Genomic DNA, 22,989 nt, shown 5'->3' on the forward strand with positions numbered 1-22,989 from the left:
TCAAATATTGCAACTGATTTTTCTTTTTTTGAAAAGAGACTAGCTAAGCATCTGGCCAACAACATTTGTAGTTATGCAAACTACTGTAAGGGTAATCGACTCTCATATTTCAGGGCATTAACTGATCATCTGGAAGGGCCAGGGAAGAAATGTTTCCGCTTGCACAGCACGGCATGGCTGGCAGGGCTACTTTCAGGCAGCCCCTATCAAAGGCAGGATGCTGGACTTGATGGATCACTGGGCAAATCCTACAAGTTCTAGGGCCTAGATCACAAGACCCTTCTTCACACTGGTGAACATTTACTCACATGCATAGTCCAACTGAAGTCAATACGAGCATTCACCAGCATGAAAGAATAGCTACTTACCTGATAGTAACTCTGGTTCTTGGACATGTACTTATCAGTGCGGATCCCACTCGAGGCAAGTGTGCAAGATAGGAATTTTTTTGAATAGCTGAGACATGCCTGCACCATGGCATCCTCATGAGGCCCACCCACCAGGCTAGAGGTCTAAGGAGCAGAGAGGCCGCAACCCTCCCTTTCCTCACTAATTCGGAATCCTGAATAGGTAGGACGCCAAGTGGTGGGATCTGGGAACCTCACCGATTTCTGATATGGGGACATACCCGAAGCAGGCAGAGGATGCAGCTTAAGCTCTAGTGGAATGAACCGTAATATTGGGAGGGAGAGGTACATCAGCCATTTGGTAGCAGATTGATAGGCACAGCATGATCCACTTGGATGGTCTCTGGGAGGAGACTGCTTGACCTTTGAGTTCACCAGAGATGGCAATGAAGAGATAAGACAATAGCCAGAAGGGTTTCACTCTGTCAAGGTAATAGAATAAAGCTCTGGAAACATCCAAAGGTGCTCTCAGAAAGAAAACCGGCGCGTGGATGGATTGGTTTAAAATGAAAGCCTGAGACAACCTTTGAAATAAATTTAGGAGGAGGTCTCAGCACTGCTGTGTCTCGGATGAATGCTGGGTAAGGAGGTTCAACCACAAGAGCTTGGAGATCGCTGACCCTCCTGTCCTATGTGATGGCAACTAAAGAGTTCATTTTGAGAATGGTGCTGATGCCACTGGTGTCGATGCCAGGCAGCGTTTGTTCAGTGCTGGGCTGGCGGCCAAGCCAGCATCACTAGCCTCTGCCTGGGAAGCAGGTTTAGTGGGTCATTCCCAGGAGGGCTGATGTTTCTGCAACTCCCCATGGAAGACCAGTGCCAGGAGCCAGGTCTGTCCTGCCTTGTCTTGTACCATCTTCCAGTGCCAGAGCAGACCTCGGTGCCAAGTGCTTGCCAAGTGCACTGATGATTTCTTGTTCTTGTCACACTCTGGCTGGTGGGGGCAGGAGGATTTAACAGGGGTCAGATCCGTCTCTGAGGTGGCACTTCTCTCCTGTGGGCCAGAAGTTACCCTCACAGATTGCTGTGAGAAGCAGAGTTTGAGATGGACACCCCTGGATTTCAGAGTCCTCGCCGAGAAGGAGTTGCACATGGCTCTTGCCAAGACAGAATAAGGAACAGCAGTGGTCAGTGGCAAGAAGAATTAAGCCATCACAAGATGGACCTGGCTTAAAGCCTGAAGGCTTTGAGTCAGCCATTAGCGGAGAAAGGTGCTAAGTACCAAAACGGGTCGGCTTTTTGCTTTTGTTTTTGTTAAATAACCAGACTGGAAAACCAAGTGCAGAAGAATAATTAGGACTGAAATCTATCGAACAAGTGAAATCTAAGAAACATCGGGGGGCAGCAAGCAAAGAGCATTAGCTCTGTCTCACCACCATGGCAGTGCGGGGGTGGAGGTTGTGGACACACTTTATGCTCCTGGCTGGCGGGAACAGGAGGAGCTCACTGTGCAGACGCAGCCCAGTGGATACTGCTGCTCAGAAGATTCCTATCTTGATCATGTGAGGCCCTTGCGTACCTAGAGTGGGATCCACACTGATGTGAGCACCTCAAAGAAGAATCAGGGCTTCACAAGCCACCGCAGGCTCAGTCCAACCCCCAGTGAAGTCTGTTAACTTCAGAAACCCTTTTGAGTTCAGTGGGAGTTGGAGTGGTCCCAGTACGGTTGATACAAAATCAATGAGTCTTTCAAATGACTTCAGCGGGCTGTGGAACAGACCCTTTATGATCACGGAGAGACAATTAATGATCCAGGTTGGAGGTCATATTTCTAAGAAAAAAAAATCTTGCCTATGCTAATTAATGTGCTTATCACCTCCCTCTGTCCAGCAGTACAAAATATTTTAACTACTTGCATTACTACTGCATGACCAGCATTAAAACAAGGACTACCTGACCAACGGTCACAATCCCCAGCTGTTTATTCTTAAACATACCCCCGTCCCACCACCCCGAGTGAAAACATCTTTAATTTAACAAGACAAGAGGCATTTTACGATTGAGACCTGCTCAGAGAAACTCTCACAAGTTTCACAAATACAGCAATAGTAACAGTAGAGAGTTTTAACAAACATATTACAAAAAAAAATACATTGAGGAAGGCGCCATTGCGGTTTCAGACCTCCCAATGCTAACGCTATAGCTAAGAGATCTGCAGAGCTGTTTATTCTTGCAAAGTTTGAGTCCCTTCAAGAGATTGTTTTCACTATTTTCTCTGTTTCTAACAAGCTGGTTTTTTTGTTTTTATTTGCCACAGAGTTCCTAGTCCCAAAAAACCCCCAGCTTGGCTCATGGATAGACTGATGGGTTTGGGGGGATGGAATGTTTTAAGATGGCATCGCTCTGTTTGGGAAGCTCTCTCCTGGAGTCCGAGAGTTCACTCCTGAAGCAGGCCGAAAGGAGACTGTAGAGGACGAACCAGAGAAAAGAGAAGATGAAGGCTTAGGACCTTTATAAACAACCCAGAAGAGAAACACCTCCTTTCTACCTTCATGATCACAGTACGGACTAGAAGGAAGAGAAACCCCACGTGGTTCGGGGCCTGCATGCAAGGGTCTTGGACAGGAAGGTTCAGCATGCCAGACAGCCCTCGTAGGAGTACCCAAGAACGAAGGAAAGTAACAGAAAAAGAGCACCACGACTAATGGACGCAGAAATTCAATTTCCAAATCACGGGACACAAATACGTCTTTGGTGTTGATTCCGGCGACCGATCAGCAACACACTGCACAAGCATGAGCCATGAGTGGGAAAAAGCTCTCATAACTGGGGGGGGGACCCAGGTCTAACTGTAGACCACCCCCCACTTTGTTTACTTTAAAACAGTGGCTGGTACCAGACAGGAGAATAATCCAATTTATTGCAAGAAGGTTTCATTGGCTTAATCTACCAACCACACCAATGCCACCCTTCCAAGGCTGGTTATTCCATGCCAGAGGAGTGGACCATAATGCATAGGGTAGCACTGAGATCCACACTATTTAAATGTGGTGTACGTGTGGGGGGGGGAGGGTTCTACATCATCTGCACAATAAAATATAATACTACTTCCTCCCACTCAGCCCTACCTTTTTGCTCCCTTTCCCTGTGATATTCCTCCAGTCAGAACACCATCCAAATGCCTGGAGCTTACAATGCACGCAAGCAATACAAAGCATGCAAGGCAGACCATTAGCATTCAGACTGTTAACGGTGAGCAACTAGACCAAGGTGTGAACGGAAACTTCACTGATAACATTGTTCTTTTTCTACTGACTGCAGCGCAATTTCGCAAATTCATGCCTCAGTTTGATCACCACAAGCATTTGGATTGTCCTGCCTCACTAACGCTGACTTGAAAAATGAACTCCCTGGAGCACGGGTAACGAGGAGCTCGCTCACGTAGACTCAAAGCCAGTCAACAGTCTGCAAGCTACGGCCATGTTGATACTACAGAGGTACTTTGCTGGGAAACAGTGATAAGATGGCTCCTAATTACAGGAACACTTTGTAAAATTGCTTTAACCAATTTATGGCCAATCCAAATTAAGGGCAGTTTGCACTACCTGAACACTGAGTACCGGAGCGAAACTGAACTCCAAAAAATGTTGGCTGAATTGGAGAAAGTGTTCCGGTCACGTCCATTACAGACTGAGGAATAATCTCATGAGGGAAACAGGAAATCTCATTGCATTTACAGCTAGAATATTGGAAGGTTCTATACGGCAACTGGTGGAAGGGTCTTTCCCTTCTCTAAGTTCTAGGATTCCCTGGTAATGCAGCAAGTCTGTGTTTTAAACTGGTGTGGCTGGTAGACTGAATGCAAAGTGTCTTCCAAATTCAAGTATGTATTGGTCTTATAAAAATGCACTCAAGGCTTTGTCTGTGGCATATGCAGGATGAAAACTGTTGCTAAACCCCCACCTATGATCATGAAGGTATCTGGCATGCCAGTAAACTAGGGAAAACCATGCACCAAAGAACGAGTAGACAGAATGCAATACAAGACGGGGGGGGGGGGGGGGAGAGAGGGAGAGAAGGGTATCTGTCAGAATGTAATTATAGTGAAATATTTTCTGATTACCTTGTCAAATGCAACACGTTTTGACCACCATTAGGCTGGTCTTCTCTCTCTCCCAAAGTATTAAGACAATTATATTTCCTACCTGCCAAATGCAGTCCGATATTTTTGCAAGAAAACTGCAGGCTCTTACAGTATTTTTCCAAGCAGATCCATTTTATTGATTTTTAAACAATTACTATATTGCTGTTGTAGTTTTCCCTTTTGCTTTTTCCAATCCTCAACCACACCCCTTTAAAGATTAAGATGAAACTTTTAATGTGAAGGGGGGGAGGGGAGAGGTTCAGCTCTTAACTATGGTTCTAAAAGATCATTTGAAAGAAATCAGTTTCTCTTTGCTTAGAACTCGATTACAGAGCACAGCCACGTGCACACAGCTACATCTGGGGAATACACAGCTACAGGCAGCACACCAAGGCAATGAGATGCAGGCAAGCCCCAGTGGCTGCACAAAGCCCCAGTGGGACCAGTCAGACACACAATCCACATGGGTGACTGCAGGTGTAATTTGTAGCTTCGAATCTCCTAACTGTGCATGCAACTCCAGCACACATTTTTGAACGTGTAGCCCTATACTCAGAAGTATTTTCCTTTTCTTTAAAAACAGCCTTACAAATGAGTCACCATTTATCTTGTCCCGATAAACAAGCAGTGACTAAACCTCTCCTACCAGATTAGCAGCATTCACTCATTTTGACCTTACTTCATAGAAGAGACCATGTCATTGAGTCAGCGTCTCCGGAATTTCCTCTCTTCGTTACCCCTTTGCTGAGACCTTGGAAACTCCTTTACCCACAAGCCGTAGGCGGGTGGTAGCAGACACCAACCCATAGGTTGGTTCTTTATCCCTAAAGGTCTCTGATTCTTGCTTGTTTGTGCTGGAATGAATCCAGCTGACCCGCTGTACTGCTGGTTTGCCGAAGTACTCCAGCCAGAAAGCCAACCAAGCCTAAAAAGTTGATATTTTTAATGCACTTTTCAGTACGGACTAAGGCCACCTTGCAGGAGAGCTCAGCTATTACTGTGTTAGTATTGTGCAAACGCTCAAGGGTAACTTTCCGACTCCATTCTTAAAAGCTCTTAATCTTTCTCCACAGTATCTGGGCACACTTGGCAGCAGAGAAATGAACACACGACTGGAGCAGCGCTAGGAGACATGCTGAAAGAAGTTTCATTAAATTAAGTGGATGGACTCACACACACAGAGACAGTTTCTAAAGGTAAAAATACCAACTTTGCCTGCCAGGAACCCATCCCATTGATACGGAAAGAGCAAAAACAGTAATTATGGCAAAGCAACACCGTCGGCATTGAGAGGAAGGGTGTCATTTACGTCAATCCTCTTCTGCTTACAAAACCATTTTTATATAGAAATGGCTGTATCCAGGGTATCTTTAAAGCCCCAAAGGTATCTCTGGGTGCAGGCAGGCTGTGTCTATAGCTAGCCTTTATGACGCAGACAAACTCGCAGTGCAGACTCCTGAAACCTAATGGGAATCTCACCAAGTCGATAGGAAAGCCCCACAAGTGACCAATGTGCTCCATCCATTTCAGCCCAAGCCCTGGCTAACGTCCCTCTAACACTATGGCTGGTACTCAGAGTGCATCTACACACGGGGTGAAATGTGCCACTGTGCAGAGAGCGCGCACAAGGCCGAGGTACCTATGGGCTCAAGTGGGACTTACGAGGTACGTCGGTCTCATGCGCCCCTAGTCACAGTGTTACGTGACACCCACAGCCTCCGGGTGAACGTACACCAGCAGGAACGAAAGCTACTGCATGGGTGGGTGCGTACAATACACACTGCTGCTTTCTGCTGACTGTTCTCAAGCAAGCAGTGCAAATCCCAAGACCCGGGCTCTATCCTCAGCTGTGTCACAGACTCAGTACGACTGTGGGCAAGCCAGAGTCTTCGCGATGGCTCAGTTTTCCCCAGCTGCAAACTGGGGAGCATGACAGCTTCTCTCTCTGAAGTTAGAGAAGTAGTGGCAAAATTAATGCTCGTGAATGTGTTGATATCCTTAAACGAGGGGCCTGATGCGTGTGCTAAATATAGCCTTAAACACCCCACAGACACAGTGCTTCTGCCCCTCCCTTTTTTACTTCTGCAATTTTTAACCTACCCTTTTAATTTCCCACTAAGGAATAGCTTCTGTCCGTCAGGGATATCAAAGTAATTTATTGAAGGCACAACTGCCCGCTCTAAATGTTCTTTACAATCCCGGCTCATTATGCTCTTGGAAGGGCGCTCATAGACAGATTCCAAGGGTGGGTGAGTTGCTGCTGTGGAGTATTTTACTTCGCCACAGAGTATGTCCCACACCCCGTATCGCTTAGCTCAGTCGTCAGTGCTCAGTACGTTTCTGTCTGCAGGCAGGTTAATGCAAGTGGCTGGACAAAATACTTCAAGACTCTCGATCCACAGCCTGGGCATTCCAGTTAAGAAGCAAGCATTCCGTTCTTTGCCATGCGTCTTGTAAGGTCAAAGGCAAACCGTCCGTGATAACCAGGGACTGGACCGACTGGGAGGGAGGGAGGGTGGGTTCGGTTGCCCTATTACTGAGCTTTGAGCAAGCTGTGGAGTTGGGATCTAGCTCTCAGCTCCTCTAAACTTTTGGACCCAGAGATTTGTTTTGAGTCCATCCCTAGCAATGACTGATTACTCCTGCTGCATCTGGCCAACGAGTCACTCTGCTCTAGGCCTCACTATCAGGCAGGATTATATTTGGGCATTTCTTAACCACCACATCAATGGCTGAGTGTGTGGGGACAACCGGGAAACCCTCTCTCCTCCTCTCCCTCCAGCAAACAGTTGATTAGCATACTCACTGCTTCTGGAGCAGGTGCTGCTGCTGCTGCTGCTGCTGCTGTCTGTACGTCTCAATCGTGTGCTGCGGGAGGTACTGCATGAGCTCCAAGGATTCTTTGATCTTTAGCAGCATTTCATACGTCTCCCGTCCCCGTACCTGAACAGTGGGGATAAGGCATCACTTACAGGGCTTGGATCTAAAGTTACAAAGCCACAGGGTAGCACTTCCAGCCACCTCCACGAGCTTCTGCTAAAACCAAACAAACCACAGCAGAGCAGGATGCAAATACACTGGCTACACGTGCTGTAGATGCTGGGTATAAACCTGCCGTTCCATATTATATACTGTGGGTACAACTGCCGTGCCAGCCTTTCAGAGGAGATAGACTGAAGCTTCACAATCCAGATCTGGATTACGAACACTCGACATCTGGGGGCTGTTTAGATTGAAGCCTTTCATTTGGCTCCATATGAATATACTGGGAAAATTCAGACCCAGCTGTTTAGCACTCTGCAATAACGCAGCGGTAGATGCTAGAGAAAATCCTACGTTACATTCTCTTGAGATAAGATTTCGATAGGCCTGGATTTAAATATCATATGCCCCAAGAATAGGGGTGCTTGGATCTGAGGGACCAGTTTGGGTCCATCTCTTCCTTTAAGTGAACTGTGCTTTGAGTGACAGGGGCAACATTACTCACTGAGAAAACCAGTCAATTGGCAATTACAGACATTTTTTGCTCTTCTATTCCTGCCGTGTGTTTATTACAGCATATTTCATTTTGATCATTTTCTCTGCAGTGCTGATAATGCTCATAAAAGCCAAAACCCATCCATCTTGGAGAGAAAGAAAAGGGTCCAGTCCATTATTGCTGGAGGAAACTTGAATTTCATAAACTCAGAAATGAGAGGGGAGAAAGATCTATTGGGCCATCCAGTCCACCCACCCGCCATTGCAGACCGTTCCCTTTGTACATTCTTGGGTGCTTCGTCCAAGCCATTCTTAAACAATTCAAGCTATTGCTCATTCTAAAGCCAATAATCTGTTGATAATTGTGCATCATGGATGTAGTTATTTTACTTAGAACCAAATAAGCAGCTGATTTACCTCAATTCATTTAGCTGATGCCCAAGGAATTAGAGGAACATGGGCAAAAACCAAAACCAGTACAAAGCTTACCGGTAAGTACAGGAGCTCATCATCTGGAGAGCGACGTTTTTTGATAGATGTCATCTGTATCCCATGCGTACTCTGCCGAAACGCTGCAAGGCAAACCCCACAATTAGAATTCGGCATGTCTACTGCCACTGGGTTTTCAATGAGGTCTCTGTGCTCAGGAGCCATAGGTTTGAAAAGCACCTGCCAGGGTGCGAATGTGACTTGAGGCATCTGTTTGTGGCTATGAAAGTACGGCGCTGACTCTCATATCTTTGAGAGTGTATAAATGGCCTTGACAAATGGGAAATGAGTCCACAAGAGAGTATTGGGCAAACAGAAAATCCACAACGAACTGCACTCAGGACAACAAGCGGGTCTTTCCAGACAATGTAACGAATCTAAGCATCTCGGGGCTGCCTAGCTCCCAGTGAATCAACTCTTTAAGAGAATGGGTTGAGTGGCAAAGTAGAAGAAGCTATTGATGAGGTAAATCCCTACAGCTTGTTGTTCCAAGCTAAATTCGGGAGCCTGGCTAAGTGGAAACACTGAGTATGCAGGAAACCTGGGCTGTTTGATTGGGTCAATGTCTGGGCTTAACCGGAGTCTTGAGTCCAGTTCCCCTTCAGTGGAAGGGCAGCAGAGCAACCCTCCGACCATGTTCCATATTTAGGATCTCTGCAACACTATTCGCAAGAGACAGGATTTCAGTGCTTGCGAGGAATCTGCCTGCTACCGGTGACAGAAACGCAGGCCCACTCACTGCACCAAAGAGGCAATTTGTTTGAGAGCAATTAATGTTGAGTGGGTTTAATTCACTGCTCAAGCAGAAACCCTCCAAAGAGCCTTTTCTAAGAGAGCGGCGATTGTTCTTCCACCCCACACCCTCCAGCTCAGTCTTCTCCAACCTTGGCTGCTCTGGTACCGAAGCTGGGGTGCTGCTCACACCCCGACAGCTTAGGCTGCGAGCTACCCAGCCGTGCCAGCTACTTACGGCGCTTCGTACCGTCGCCGTTCTTTGTGCTGTCGGAGACTTGCTGCTTTCTAATGCTGTCCTCGTCCGCTTTGCGGTCCCTCCCCGGACATGCGCAAATGCGGGCTTCAAAACACCGGCGGCCTAGGACCTGTCCACTAGAGCGAGGAGAAAGAGGGGAGGCGTTAATTCAAGCCCAGTGGTGACCAGCAATGCGGTCGCACGTTGAAAATCAACACAAGGGGCAAACTTTCCCACTCCCTGCCTGGATCACAACCAGAATGCCCCACATCTGAAGGAGACACTGGCTACCAGCTACCTGCTTTGTGCTAACCACACAAACGGATCCACCTGCTGATCACTGCATCTCAGCTTGTTCTGTGAATCCCTGAAATAGTACTGCAGTTGCCAAACGGCTGCTTGCGTTCACGACGCAGCCACAAGGAATTTCCACCTTTGAGCATCTCAGAACTAGACACACGCGGAATTATTTCAACTGCCTCCACCAAGCTGCACGGCAGACAGGGCTTTACCTCTGTAGATCTCAAAGCAGCTCGCAAAGGTGGGCAAGGGTCACCAGACCCATTTAAGAGATGGGGAAATGGGCCCAGAGGGGCTACATGACACATCAAGATCTCACAGTGAGTAATGCAAAGTCCATGCTGGAAATAAACACCAGCTCTCCTGAGGCTCAACCTGATGCCCTGACCACTGGATCACCCTGACTTGTAAAAATAGGGGTGAAAATAATTCTCCATTCCCCGCCCCATTTTTAGGAAGTCTACAAAACCCTCCTGACCAGGATGGGAGCAGGGAAGTAATGTCGTCTGGCAAACATAGGGCAATGCTCTCCCACTCCACCCTCCAGAGCTGCGTGCTACTCACTCTCTTGTTTCCAGGGTTACGATGATGAGGATCGGGCGGCGGTTCATCCCACCAACACAGCTGCTGTTGCACATGAAGTTGTACAACACCGTTGTGAACTCTGTGCCGACCTGGACACAGAAAAGCCGTGATGCAGGGGTGACTGCAGATGGAAGGAGCTGCGTGTTCCTCTTTCCCCCGCTAGCTACACTTTTAATCACATCTTATCAAAGACGGGCCGCAAACCTCAAGGGTTGGGTCTGGATTTCGGCTCTCTCAGAGCGTGGGGAAGTTCAGACCCTGGCGGGGATCCTGCTTCAAACCCCTCTGTGAGGAGGAGGAGGATAGGAGCGGGCTGAAGAAAGAGTTAAATTCTCCTTTAACTAAAGCCAAGAGCTTTTCAGAAATCCCCTCCCTTCCGCGAGGGGCAGGCTTTGTTAGAGAGGGCAAGGGAGAGCAGCGATCTCACGCTTACCTGCGGTGGTTCATAGGGTACAAGTACGCTCTGCCTTCCGGTGATGGGGTCTTCCACGTACTGAGCATGGCTGTTTCCTTCCACCCGAATCAAGTGGCTGGGAGGGGCGATCTGCCCTGCAGATGGAGGGAGGAGGCAGAAGGAAAGTTTTCCTGTGAAGAAAGCTCAAGCCCAGGGGAGCGTGATCTTCCACAGGCCTAGGACATGCTATCTTCCTTACTCAGCTGGCTCCCATGGCCACCGATGTGATTATTATTCTCACCGCACCGCACAGAAGCGGGTCATGCAGGGAGTATGTAGCGGAGCAGCGACTTGAACCTGCGTATTCTGAGCCCCAGGCTCGCGTACTAACCACTGGACCATCCTCCTCTGGCGCTCGAGACAGGGTGACCAGACAGCAAATGTGAAAAATCAGGACAAGGGGTAGGGGGTAATAGGGGTCTATATACGAAAAAGACCCAAAAATCGGGACATCTGGTCACCCTAGCTCGAGAGGAAGCATTGCCATGCCCTTGAGGGCTCCACATCTGGGCCCTGTTCCAGAAAGCCACTCCATGAAGATTTTCATCCCATGCCTGGCCTTGAAAAGCCTGTGCACAAAGCAACTGGAATCCTTCAAATCCCCACTCCTTTTACTCGCTTTCCAATCAATACCCTACATAACACGGCTGCCTCCTGCCACTCCTGCCCTGACGGCGAGACACGGTACAAGCGAAAAGAAAAGAAAGGGATACAAATGATATCCACAGCAGTCTTTGAAAGGCATGCTCCCCCATTGGGCAGTACTCTTAGCTCCCTTCTTCCAGTCCCTAGCCCCCTGGCCAAACTAGAGTCCTGGCTCACTGCACTGCCTTGTCTAGTAGTTTAGGGGATTGTAACCTCCCCAAGGCAGGATCTGTCCGCTGCCATGCACAGCTAGGGTGCTAAATAAACAACACATCTGGGCCCATAACCAGATGCTTTTCGAACCCACGTGAACTTGGGTAAGAGACAACGCAGCTGTTAAGTTTGGAAAAGTTAAAAACCTGGGACATCTTTAAAACGACTGCTAGCAAACTAGTAATAGCGGGAATAAGTAATAAATTAAGAAACAACGGATTGTTAATTAATTAATCCTGATCAGATAATGCTAAATGAATAGGCGGACGGTCTGCAGCTCGAAGCTGGCACTTGGTGTTACCCTCCTAGAGACAAACATCCCTGCATCTCTGAGACATGGATTAAAGACTCAAGATGATATTGCATCCTGTTACCAGATCCCTTTCCCAGTAGCACGGGAGATCATTCCTGCGTAGAACAGCTGCCTCTGGGAACCGGAGCAAGTCTGGGGAGGTTGTCTGCACCAGCCTGGTGCAGGGTCAGAGGCTGACCCCGCCTGGGCAGCCTTGTAGTTTATTTTAGCCCTGCCTCCCCAGGGCTGCACCGCCACATTACTGGGAGGCCTCCAACTACACCAGGGGCGGCCAACCTGAGCCTGAGAAGGAGCCAGAATTTGCCAGTGTACATTGCCAAAGAGCCACAGTAATATGTCAGCAGCCCCCCCACCCCAACCTCCTGCCCTCCAGCGCCTCCCACCCGCCGGCCAGCGCCTCCTGCCTGCCGCAATCAGCTGTTCGCATGCGCAGGAGGCTCTGTGGGGAAGGGGGAGGAGCGAGGGCATGGCGGGCTCAGGGGTGGAGTGGGGGCAGGGCCTGTGGCAGAGGCAGGGGTTGAGCAGTGAGCACCCCCTCTCCCCCCGGCACACTGGAAAGTTGGCATCTGTAGCTCCAGCCCCGGAGTCGGCGCCTATGCAAGGAGCCACATATGAACCTCTGAAGAGACGCATGAGGCTCCAGGGCCACCCCTGAACTGCACAGAAAGGAGGGAGGGTCGTCAGGCCCTCCTGGGTTTGTTACTCAGCAAACCTTCCCTCTAACATTGGGCCTAGAATCCCACCAGGCCGCGCCGTATCCACGCGACCCCAGCGATGCCCGCGCACGGGGTGCGTGGCTGAGGGCAGGTGCTGGCCCGGCGCGTGGCGCTCGCCTTACCTTCGTTGAACTCCCGGCTCAGCTCGTGGTTCGGGCAGCGTTTGACCACCTCAGTGACGTGCTCGGCCTTCTTGTAGACGGGCATGGCGCGGATAATGGCGCCCTGTGGCGGCGGGGTCATCACTTTGACCTGGATGGGGCATGTCTTGGCGATCTGGCAGTACAGCTTCTTCAGCTCGGTCGAGTACTAGACGGGAAGGGGGACAAGAGAAACATCAGTCCGTATTTGCAGCTGGAGGAGGAGGGCAGAGAGCCACGGACGCAGAACGACGTGAGCTGTAAAGCCCCGAGCACAGGGGGCTATTCAGTTTGTTACTGTGCATAGGCTGTGGATCCACTCTAGTCATTTACTCTCCACGCATTTTACACACAAGAAGTGTCAAGTCAAAGCTCCCCAGAGCCAATGGCTCACTGGGCTGACGTGGTTAAGGTACATCAGTTTCACGGCCAACGGTACATGTGGCCAGCATCCTGTCCGAACGCCTCTGATCGCCCTCACCCAATGGGTCAGGTACCCATTATACTGCTACGTGAACCAGACCTGGCCTTTCAGTGACAGCTCGAACAAGCCTCGAACCCACAACCTTCAGGACTGTAATCAAGCATCCCAAGCCCTCAGCCACCGCACCTGACAAAAGAAATGGAGATGGCCCAATTCTAACTATCCTGCATCAGAATAGCCCTGAGCCACAGGAGCATTTGAAAACCAGACCAGCATGCGGATCTGAACTCTCATCACATTTTGCAAGTGGGCTTCCTATCTCCCCAGTGGTCTGACATGAAATCATGGACCTAAACACACCTACAACTCGGTGGATATTTGAAAAGCAGCTCCCAGTCTGAACTGTGCGAGTGGGGCCCATCCCAAAGTATTTATTTTATGTTATTTATACAATATGCACTTCTCTCAGGGGCGTGCTAACAGTGACCCTATGTAGCCCCTCTATAGCAACCTCGCTCCGAGGATCTCAAAGCGCTAGCTACTCCTCGCCGCAGAGACGTATGGTGTCTTTTTCCACGTGGGGAGGTCAGGCATAGAGAATTGAAGGGACTAGCCCAAAGAGAGAGAGAGTCACCAGCACAGCCTGGAACAGAACCCAGAACACAACTCGAGCAGAGAATCCAAGACAGTGGCTCTCGTCAGTAGAGTACAACTCCCTCTCCTGAAAGTAAGATACATGTGTATGAAGAACACATCTGACTCCAGCTGCGTTAGCTACAAATAAAACGATCACAGTTTCCCTTCTGTTGGCGTACCTGCCGCAGTAACGCCCCAGTTCAGCTCAGCACCCCAGCACATAAGTCCCTTTGGCTTCAGTGGGACTTCAGCAAAGCACGTGTGCACCCATGTATTAGCAATGGATTTAAGCAAGTTCTTAAATGCTTCATTAGATCAGAGCCTAAACCTTTTTTCGCTGGATTCTCTCCCTGAAGCTAGTGTCCAGTCTTCTCTGCTACCTGAAATACTTCCACAGACACCCCCAATCCCCTCCTCCTTGCCCCCGCCTGGCAATTTGAATCCATGTGTAAAGAAAATCAGCAGCTCACACACTCAGCTCTGGAGGCCTTTTTCCCCTCATGAAGCACAGGGATGTTTAGAGCTTGTTTTATTATTAATTATTATTATTATTTATGTAAAGAAATGCTCTAGTTCCGACAGGAGTTATTTCAGGGCAGTTCTCCAGCCCGTGTTATGCAGGTCACACTACATGACCACAATAGTTCCTTCCGGCCTCGGAATCTATGCAGCACAGAACTGCCTCCCTAACCACTTGAACCACAGAAATTGCTGGCATTCTCCCACTGACGTCTCTCAATTTCTTATAGTGGAATGCAAGCAAAAGCCCCAAAGTGGTTGTTTTCTTTAAAATGTCTTTAACAGCAACAGCTCATCTACCTGCTCCCAATTGTTCAAACAAGGAGGCAACAGGTATGTACAGGTTACCGACGCCAGCTGGCCACCACATCCTGCCGGTACAGGAGAGCCTGGCACACATACGGGTAGCTGGCCAGTCATGTGGCAGCAAGGGGATTAGCGACTGCTATTCGGGGGATTATGTGTGTTTCAAAGGTTACTCATGGCAACATGCAAGAAAACCAGAGTCAGAAGAACTGGGGAGTCAGGGGAAGTGACTCAAGGCCACCCCACTGCCCGGGAGTCTGACACCACTGCAGTCGAGGTGCTGCAAATGTTTTAAGTTTTCAGATTTTCTAAAATGCGAAGACAAAGTTATGCAATCTGTTTTATGTGCCTGCAGGCTAGAGATTAAACACACACAGGATTTACCCAGCCTGCGGAAATGGAGAACGTGCCAAACAATTAACAACAACAAAAAAAAAGACAGGTTGCGAAACACGAATCTAGACAGTGGGCTTATCAAAGGCTTCTTTTTAACCTGTAATTTTGTATTTATTCTTTTTTATTAAAAAATAATTCCTTGCCCAGTTAATTCACTGTTATTTTAGTCTGAATGCTACATATCACCAAGAAAGGAAAATTTAAAAAAAAGAGCCAGCCACATTTTAAAATGTCGGGAAGTTAAGCAACAGAATTTTATTCAATGCATTACTGTGGTACCTGTGCGCTGCGGCTCAGAACTTATGGAGTCAAACAAAGTCGCTAAGGTTGCAAAGTCGCAAAGTCGCTACGGTTTGCAAAGCCAACTAACGGTCCAATTAACACTAATGGAAACTAAGTGTCCAAATCCCTTAGGCAGCTTTGAAACCATGCACTGCCCAGCATGGTTCAATAAGAAGGACAAAGCATGTGCTATAGGGGACAACAGCTAGATGTCTATAAGTCAGTGGCTCTCAAACGTTTTTACTGGTGACCCCTTTCACATAGCAAGCCTCTGGGTGTGACCCCCCCCCTTATAAATTAACCACACTTTTTTATATATTTAACACCATTATAAATGCTGGAGCAAAGCGGGGTTTGGGGTGGAGGCTGGCAGCTCGCGACCCCCTGAGGGGTCCCAACCCCCAGTTTGAGAGCCCCTGCTATAAGTGTTTGGAGAGGTAAATAACAAGGAGGAGGAAGAACTTCAGTTGATCCGGGGTAGGTACAAGCTAGATGCAATGGTAACATTACATTACCAGCAGGATCTTTCAAGTAGGTTCGTTGCGTGACTGCTGTTCTTTTCAAAAGTGAAATCTTAGCAATTTTCACCCAGGAGAGTTCCAGTGTGTATATACGCATGGGGATCACTTTGGTCTGAGAAATGCAGCCAACCGTGAGGAGAAATGCAGCAGGTTTTTAACACAATGATTTAGGACAAAAACAAAGAATATTGCATCCATATAAAACTGCAGGGGAAATTATTAAGCTGAGAGAATCTACCTTTCCCTAGTGAAACTTGGCCAGGTCGCTGGAGAGAACATCTTAGCTTGTGTGACAATGCACATTATCTTCCATGATGTCGACTGGAGCGTTAGAGCTCATTTAATGGAACGAGTGAGGGAAACTTGGAAAAAATTCGTTCCTCCCAGGAGAGGAGAGGTCCCCTGTTTAAGCAGCGATACTGAAGATTCTGGGGCCTGGTCTCACAAGGACCCGAGTACTCATCTCTGACAGACACAGGCTGGAGTTCAGCGCATCGCTGGAGCGGGCTGGGCATGACACTTCATACGCCACGTGCAGCTCCCGGCGTATACTCTACTACTCTGTTCTTTGTTCAAGGCATCATCAGTGCACCGCAAAGAGGGGCTAGGAGCAATATCCACCGCAGAAAGGCAAGTGGGCACTGAAGGGGAGAGGACAGGAAGAGTAAACAAACAGTCTTACTGCTCCCTGACTGGGCCAGTGATTCAAGTCTCATCAGGGCAGCACAAGGGATAGGACTCTGGGAATCCCAGCCAAACCACAGCATTCAAAGCCATCTCGGGCAAAACGGCCCTTCAGCCTACAGTCACCCAGAGGCCACAGCCAAGTAAGCTCAGTGTAAATCTGTCCATAAAGTACCTGCTGTCAGATATTAAATAAAGCCCCTTGGGGCTTTTGTTCCTGCCAAACCCTTCGTGGTCATTTGTAATTTGAGTCCTAACTCTCTATTGGCTCAATAGATGGGAACAGCTCGTTCGCGGTGACTTCTAATCAGGTCAGTGATATTATCTGTATAATAGAGAGATATGAAATGTATTTTCAAAAGAGGTTTGTGTCGGTGAAAACCTTGGAGACAGAAGCCCGCTGTGCATACACAGAAGAGGTGTATATTTGGGATGAAATGGGAGACCTCTCCAGCAGATTCTTCTTCAAATGTGCATGAACTCCAGTCGAACTGCTTGACTGCCCAGTAACATCCCTGGTACACGAGGCATAAGGCATGGCCGGAACTGACTGAAGCAATGGCCAAGCTGTTTTGAAGCACCTATATACCAGTGCAAGAGCACCACTGCGTGCTCCAATACGGAGGGGAAGAAGTATCACTGAGGCTGCAACATAAACAGTGTACTCAACTAGACAGAGATGGGCAATTTGGGGAGAGGTCACAGGTGGTCCTCAAAAGTTACCAGATGGGTCCTGGGACTAGGTTATGAGGAAAGAACTAAATATGTCATTCTTGCCTAAGTGACAATGAAGGGGATAGACGTCTACAAAAGGGCATAAACGTGTGAGAGAGAAGTTATTTTTAAGGGCTACAAAGAGGTGTAACTGAGTAATGGGCTCTGAAATCAAGAATGGAAATATCTGGACTTTGTTCCAATAGCTGGATTTGCTAGGGGAATAAATATCCCAATGGTAGTGGACCAGTACGTGCCCAGTTCTGAACAATTCAGCATGGGCTGAGAGATGGACTAGAAAACCCGATAAGACTTTTCATACTGTAATCTTTTCTTCTAGAACTTGCAGAAGCCAGAAAATTAAGCCAGAGTCAGCACTTCATCCTAAATTGCACTGTTGTTTTTTGGAAGAAATTAATATCATGGTATAAATAAGAGGAAACTGGCAGGTTTGGACCAATTGGGTCAGATACTTTACAAGGTCAATATCCTGGCTCCCTCGGATTATGTAATCAAAATGGCATGATATGCAGTTAGAGTATAAAAATGAAACTGACTGGGAGGAGAATACCGTAAGTTAGCTTTGCTCAATACATCAGCCTGTCATTTTGAAACACGACAACTGTTATTATCCATTAATGGGAACAAGAGCTGAACCAACACCACAGTCCAGGGAGCTAATCCTGAACACGCCAGAGAGAATTTCTATTAGACATATGGAGCAGACAGTTACTTAAAACAAATGCATTAGGAATACAGCCCAACTATACATTCTCAGCTGAGAGAGAAAGATAAGCTTTGCTTAGCCTTTTCTTTGGGGTTCAAGCACTGTGTGTCATGTCCAAATAAGCAGACTCAGATTGCTAAAAACAACAGTAAATTCTGCTCTTTGACTAATAATACGTTTTAAAGGAAAAGAAAAAACATTCCAATGACTCCAGCCCTGCCCTCACCACCTGCCTGAGCAGACATACTATATTACACACTCTTGGCATCCCCACTGGTAATTCAGTATCACAATGCGTACACATGCCAGCTCACATCAGCCGACACCTGTCTGATTTCTCAACAAGCCCCCTTCTCCTTAAGGTGGGTAAACAAAAGGTTTAAAGAAAAACCTTTCAGCTCCCAAATGAAGCATTTTCAGCTAGGTAAAGGAAGGGTCTCTTGGAAGGAACTGCTCTATTTGTGCAACACAAGTCGCGTGGGCTTTCCATTGAGTAATGAACTCCCAGGCAGAACTCTGATGCAGCAAAATCCCTGACACGCTGCTTTAATTCACAGATTCCAAGGCCAGAAGGGACTACTGAGATCATCTAGTCTGACCTGCTGCAGAGCACAGGCCAGAGAACCTCACCAAAACATTTCCTCACCCAGATCTTTGAGAAACCATCCCGCCTTGACTGAAAAATGGCCAGAGATGGAGACTCCACCAGGACTCTTGATAAGTTGTTCCAGTGATTAATTATCCTCGTTATTAACCATTTACACCTTATTTCCAGCCTGAATTTGTCTAGCTTCAACTTTCCAGCCATTGGATTGTGCTAGACCTTTCTCTGATACATTGAAGAACTCATTAGGAAACATCTGTCTCCCATGTAGGTACTTACAGACTGTGACCAAGTCACCCCTTAACCTTCTCTTTGTTAAACTAAGGAGACAGACTCCAGGATCGCAATAGGGCAGGTTTTCTAATCCTTTAATCATTCCTGTGGCTCTTCTCTGAACCCTCTGCAATTTATCAACATCCTTCTTGAGCTGTGGGCACCAAAACTGGACACAGGATTCCAGCACAGATCACACCAGTGCCAAATTGGGAGGTGAAATAACCTCTCTACTCCTACTCAAGAGCTCATTTATGCATCCATGGATCCCATTAGCCCTTTTGACCACAGCGTCACATTGGGAGCTCAAGTGTAGCTGATTTCCCCCCCCCCAAATCCTTTTCAGTCACTGCTTCCCAGGATAGAGTCCCCCATTCTGTAAGCATGGCCCACATGTTTTGTCCTACATGTGCATATTTACATTTAGTTGTATTAAAACATGTTGTTTGCTTGTGCCCAGCTTACCAAGCGATCCAGATCGCTGTGTGTCAGTGACCTGTCCCCTTCATTATTTACCATTACCACAATTTTTCAGTCACCTGCAAACTATCGGTGACAATTTTAGGTTTTCTTCCAAGTCACTGATAAAACTGCTAAATAATGTATGGGCAAGAACCAATACCTGCAGGACCCCATTAGAAACACCCCCACTCAGTGATGATTCCACATTTATGTTTACATTTTGAAGACTTTATCAGTTAGCCAGTTTATCATCCAGTTAATGTGTCCCATGTTAATTTTATATCGTTCTAGATTTTTAATCAAACAGTGTGCCAGCCAAATGCCCTACAGAAGTCTAAGTATATTACATCAAACACTATTCCCTTTGTCAACGAATCTTGTGATCTTAAGTACCTCTTTAATGTCCGTCTCAATTTCCAAGCTAGTCAAGTCCCTGTGGCCCAGCGGGCTTCTAAGTAAGAAAGTGGCTTACCCAACACCAGGGCTGCCCATTGTTAATGCCGAATAGTTATGAATATGAACCGAATCTAGGGTGCTAGCTAGTGAATATAAGATCCTCTATCTTCAAGTCTCTTTCGCTCAGAACAATAATGATTAAAAACAACTTACACCCTTCCCCCAGCAACTCACTTTTTAGTAACGCTCATTTAGTTTGGGATTAATTTTAAATTGCAATTTCACGACCCCGCTTGGTGCAAATTTTCCACTGCTACACTGCAGCTGAGATACTGTCCGAGAAATAGAAAGTCCTGTTACCAGCGGGGAAACTGGGTCCCTCTGTTCTGCTAGCTGCCAAAACACAGTGCAAAGAGAATTCGGACACGTGCATTTTTGTATTCATTACTGGGTTTCAGTTTGTTTGAGATGAAATTGGTTTTTTTCTTATTGTTTGTTCATTAGCAACACACTCTGCTAAAAGCTTAATTTCCTATGTGCAAAAGCGTTCCAAGAGCAACGCCAAAGGTTACACAAACAGATTCCTAGGGAACAAACATAAATGGCTTAAGAAAAGCCAATTTAAGTAATTCTGACATCAGAACGGCGTGGAGGGGGAAATCCCTCTTGACCCAAAACAAAATCTACAGATTATCTGAGACCAAATCCATGTCTGTGTTGATGGCAAGTGCTTATAACATCTGCCATTCACCGAAGCTGTATGAACAAGATGCTTGAGAGCTAGTCTGAATTCAGAGCTTGATCCAATAGAGGCTCGGTCGGGGGGAGGGGGATCACATTGGGTTTCCCAGAAGAAGTCACACTCAGCATTGCTGCAAGATCAACCCTATACTTGACTTGACTTGACTGCCAATGCTGTGGCTGCTTTGGGTACAGAAAGTGCTGTATAAAGCCAGTTCCATTCTCCAGAGAGAGAAGGGAGACCGGGGCTTTCTACTAAATCTGTAAGTAAGAGAGAGTGCTTTTTTAGAGGTGTGGCTCCTCACATCAAGAGAGAGCCAACGCTGCCCATCTCTTGCACTTTCCATACCACGCTGAAAGAAACCTAACAACGTACTTGCAAAGGAGGAACACATCACCCTCGTTTTTGCATATGGGGAAACTGAGGCACAGAGAAACGCTCCTCTTGTGCAATGTCCAGCCAGAAGATCACCCTTTGCCCCTCAAAATGTGCAGGAATAAGACACTGTGCAGTGCCTATACACAGCTGTATTCACTGCACAGGCAGCTGTGGAGTCTGCGTGACCGTGGAGAAAACCCCACATCCTCGCATTGACACACAGGATGTGCGGGGTGCCTCTGAACCCTGGGGCTCCTTTGCAATTCAGCTTGATTGTAACTCCCTTTATCCAGCACTCTCCCCCCCCGCCCCCCACTCCTGTCTCTCCCGCGGCAGACTGCTGGTTGCCAGACATGTACGCATTGTGCTGATGAGCTATTAAAATCCTTCCTCCAAGCGCTTTTCCCCAAGAGCCGGAGCCAAAGGCCGCCTGTTGCCACCTGTCAGTTGTGGGGATTAATTACCTGAACGGGGCTGGGAGCGGCGCATTCTTCCCCCGGCCGCGCCCACCAAGATGTTGACATCAGGCAGGTGGGCCTCATATCTGTGCTGTCTGCAACCGTGAAGGGGGGCTTGGAGTGGGGGCGGGGGAAGAACGCAGCTCCACAGGAGAGAGATGGGGAGCGTTTACACTGCAAACCACAAGAAGAAGAAGGGAGGAATGTGTCACAGTAATTCTTTGTTCCCTCGGGGCACGACAGCACGAAACGCTCTTAACGCTGGACTGGACTCTAATGGCAGCTGCTCCACCTTGGAAGCTTTAATAAAATAATAAAAAAAAAAAAGCCGGCCTGCCTAGGTAAACGGGGATGGGGAGGGGTGGCTGGGAGGAGGAGGAGAATGGAGAACTGTAGCCTCCAGGCAAGAATTCAGAACTGAGTTGGGTGTGTTGGGTTCCCCCCACCGCCTCTGAGGGATCAGCCAACCCTTTCCCCAGTTCTCTGTCTGACACTTCGGAGCTGCTGGGATTTCTTACTAATTATATTTCACCTCGCAGTCACTTGCAGGAGGCAACCAGGGGAAGAAAAGAAAAATAAAAAAAGCCGGGTGCATCCAGAACAAACAATGGGATCAGAGTCTCTCGATACTGGAAGACTGCGCGTCTGAGTGGTACCGAAGATCGCTGGAAAGCGTACCAGCAGGTTAGCTGCCATGGGAGAGGGCCACTCTGATCGCTGGACGGGGATCCTGAACTCCCCTGGTTATGTACGTTTCCAGTCCACAGATGGTCTCAACCGGGAGACAGCAAACAGCCGGCCCCTCTGAAATTCAGTCTCTGAATCCACACAACTAAAGTATTATTATTATTATTATTATTATTAAATACTTTCAGCAGGATTCTCTGCTTTCTTCAACTCCAAGAGTGAGAACACTGGAAGATCAATCTGCCACTATACGTCAAAGAGTGGAAGGCTTGGCCATACTCAACCCCACCGAGTCCCCTAAACTGTATGCTACGGTCCTTGGCTCTTACTCGTATAAATCCATTCAAGCAGGACCTGTGCTTGGAGTCAGTGGAGATGGAATCCTGGAGCGGCTAGAAGAAAGCTCTGATTCTAGTCTGTACACCCACTGTTCCAAACAGGGCGAAGGGCAAGGAGATTAACTTCCAGCCCTGTGCAAGGCACTCCCTCCCCTCCTGGGCATAGAGAACTGACCCCATTGAACATGCTTATCTGCCACTCCTCCCCACACTGAATACGTGCCCATCCCTAGTCTTCCCATGTACATAATACCTGCTTCCCTAACACAATCCTATTCCTAAACCAACATGGGGTGGTGTTGGAAGCAGAGAGAACACACAGACTGACTGGGGGACACTGAACCATACACCAGGAGAAAAGCAGAAATGTTTCCAAGCAAACGGAAGTTGATGGGAGCTGCTGGGAGCTCCCCGTTTTGGGAAAAATCAGGTCACTTCTTTAGGTGTCTATATACAGATTTAGACTCCTAACTTTAAGCTCTTTAAAGTTTTTGAACATTTTGGATACAATATATTGGCTTTAACAGTACTGTACTTGTGTGCTTAGTTGTGATGGTGATAGAAACTGAATTATGTCATTTTACCATTTAATAAATATTTGCAATCAAATTCAAAAGACTGACATTTGAGATTTTTACATTTCATTTCA

At 47.6% G+C, this 22,989-nt stretch overlaps 1 protein-coding gene across 12 annotated transcripts in view; it reads right to left on the minus strand.

Moving 5' to 3' along the window:
* The window catches only part of TP63 (tumor protein p63), a 205,385-nt gene that overhangs the window by 11,019 nt on the left and 171,377 nt on the right, over window positions 1–22,989 (minus strand). For 11 of the 12 annotated variants that reach the window (XM_039488795.1, XM_039488807.1, XM_039488799.1 and 8 more), the window contains 6 exons: window positions 12,776–12,962; window positions 10,746–10,861; window positions 10,292–10,401; window positions 9,428–9,564; window positions 8,458–8,540; window positions 7,298–7,434 (listed from right to left, as the gene is read on the minus strand). In XM_039488795.1, coding sequence (XP_039344729.1) covers window positions 7,298–7,434; window positions 8,458–8,540; window positions 9,428–9,564; window positions 10,292–10,401; window positions 10,746–10,861; window positions 12,776–12,962 — 770 coding nt within the window. The remainder of the gene's footprint in view (window positions 1–7,297; window positions 7,435–8,457; window positions 8,541–9,427; window positions 9,565–10,291; window positions 10,402–10,745; window positions 10,862–12,775; window positions 12,963–22,989) is intronic. The other variant, XM_039488796.1, reaches the window with a different exon arrangement.

The sequence above is a fragment of the Mauremys reevesii genome, linkage group 9 (assembly GCF_016161935.1).
Source record: "Mauremys reevesii isolate NIE-2019 linkage group 9, ASM1616193v1, whole genome shotgun sequence".
Taxonomy (NCBI): domain Eukaryota; kingdom Metazoa; phylum Chordata; order Testudines; family Geoemydidae; genus Mauremys; species Mauremys reevesii.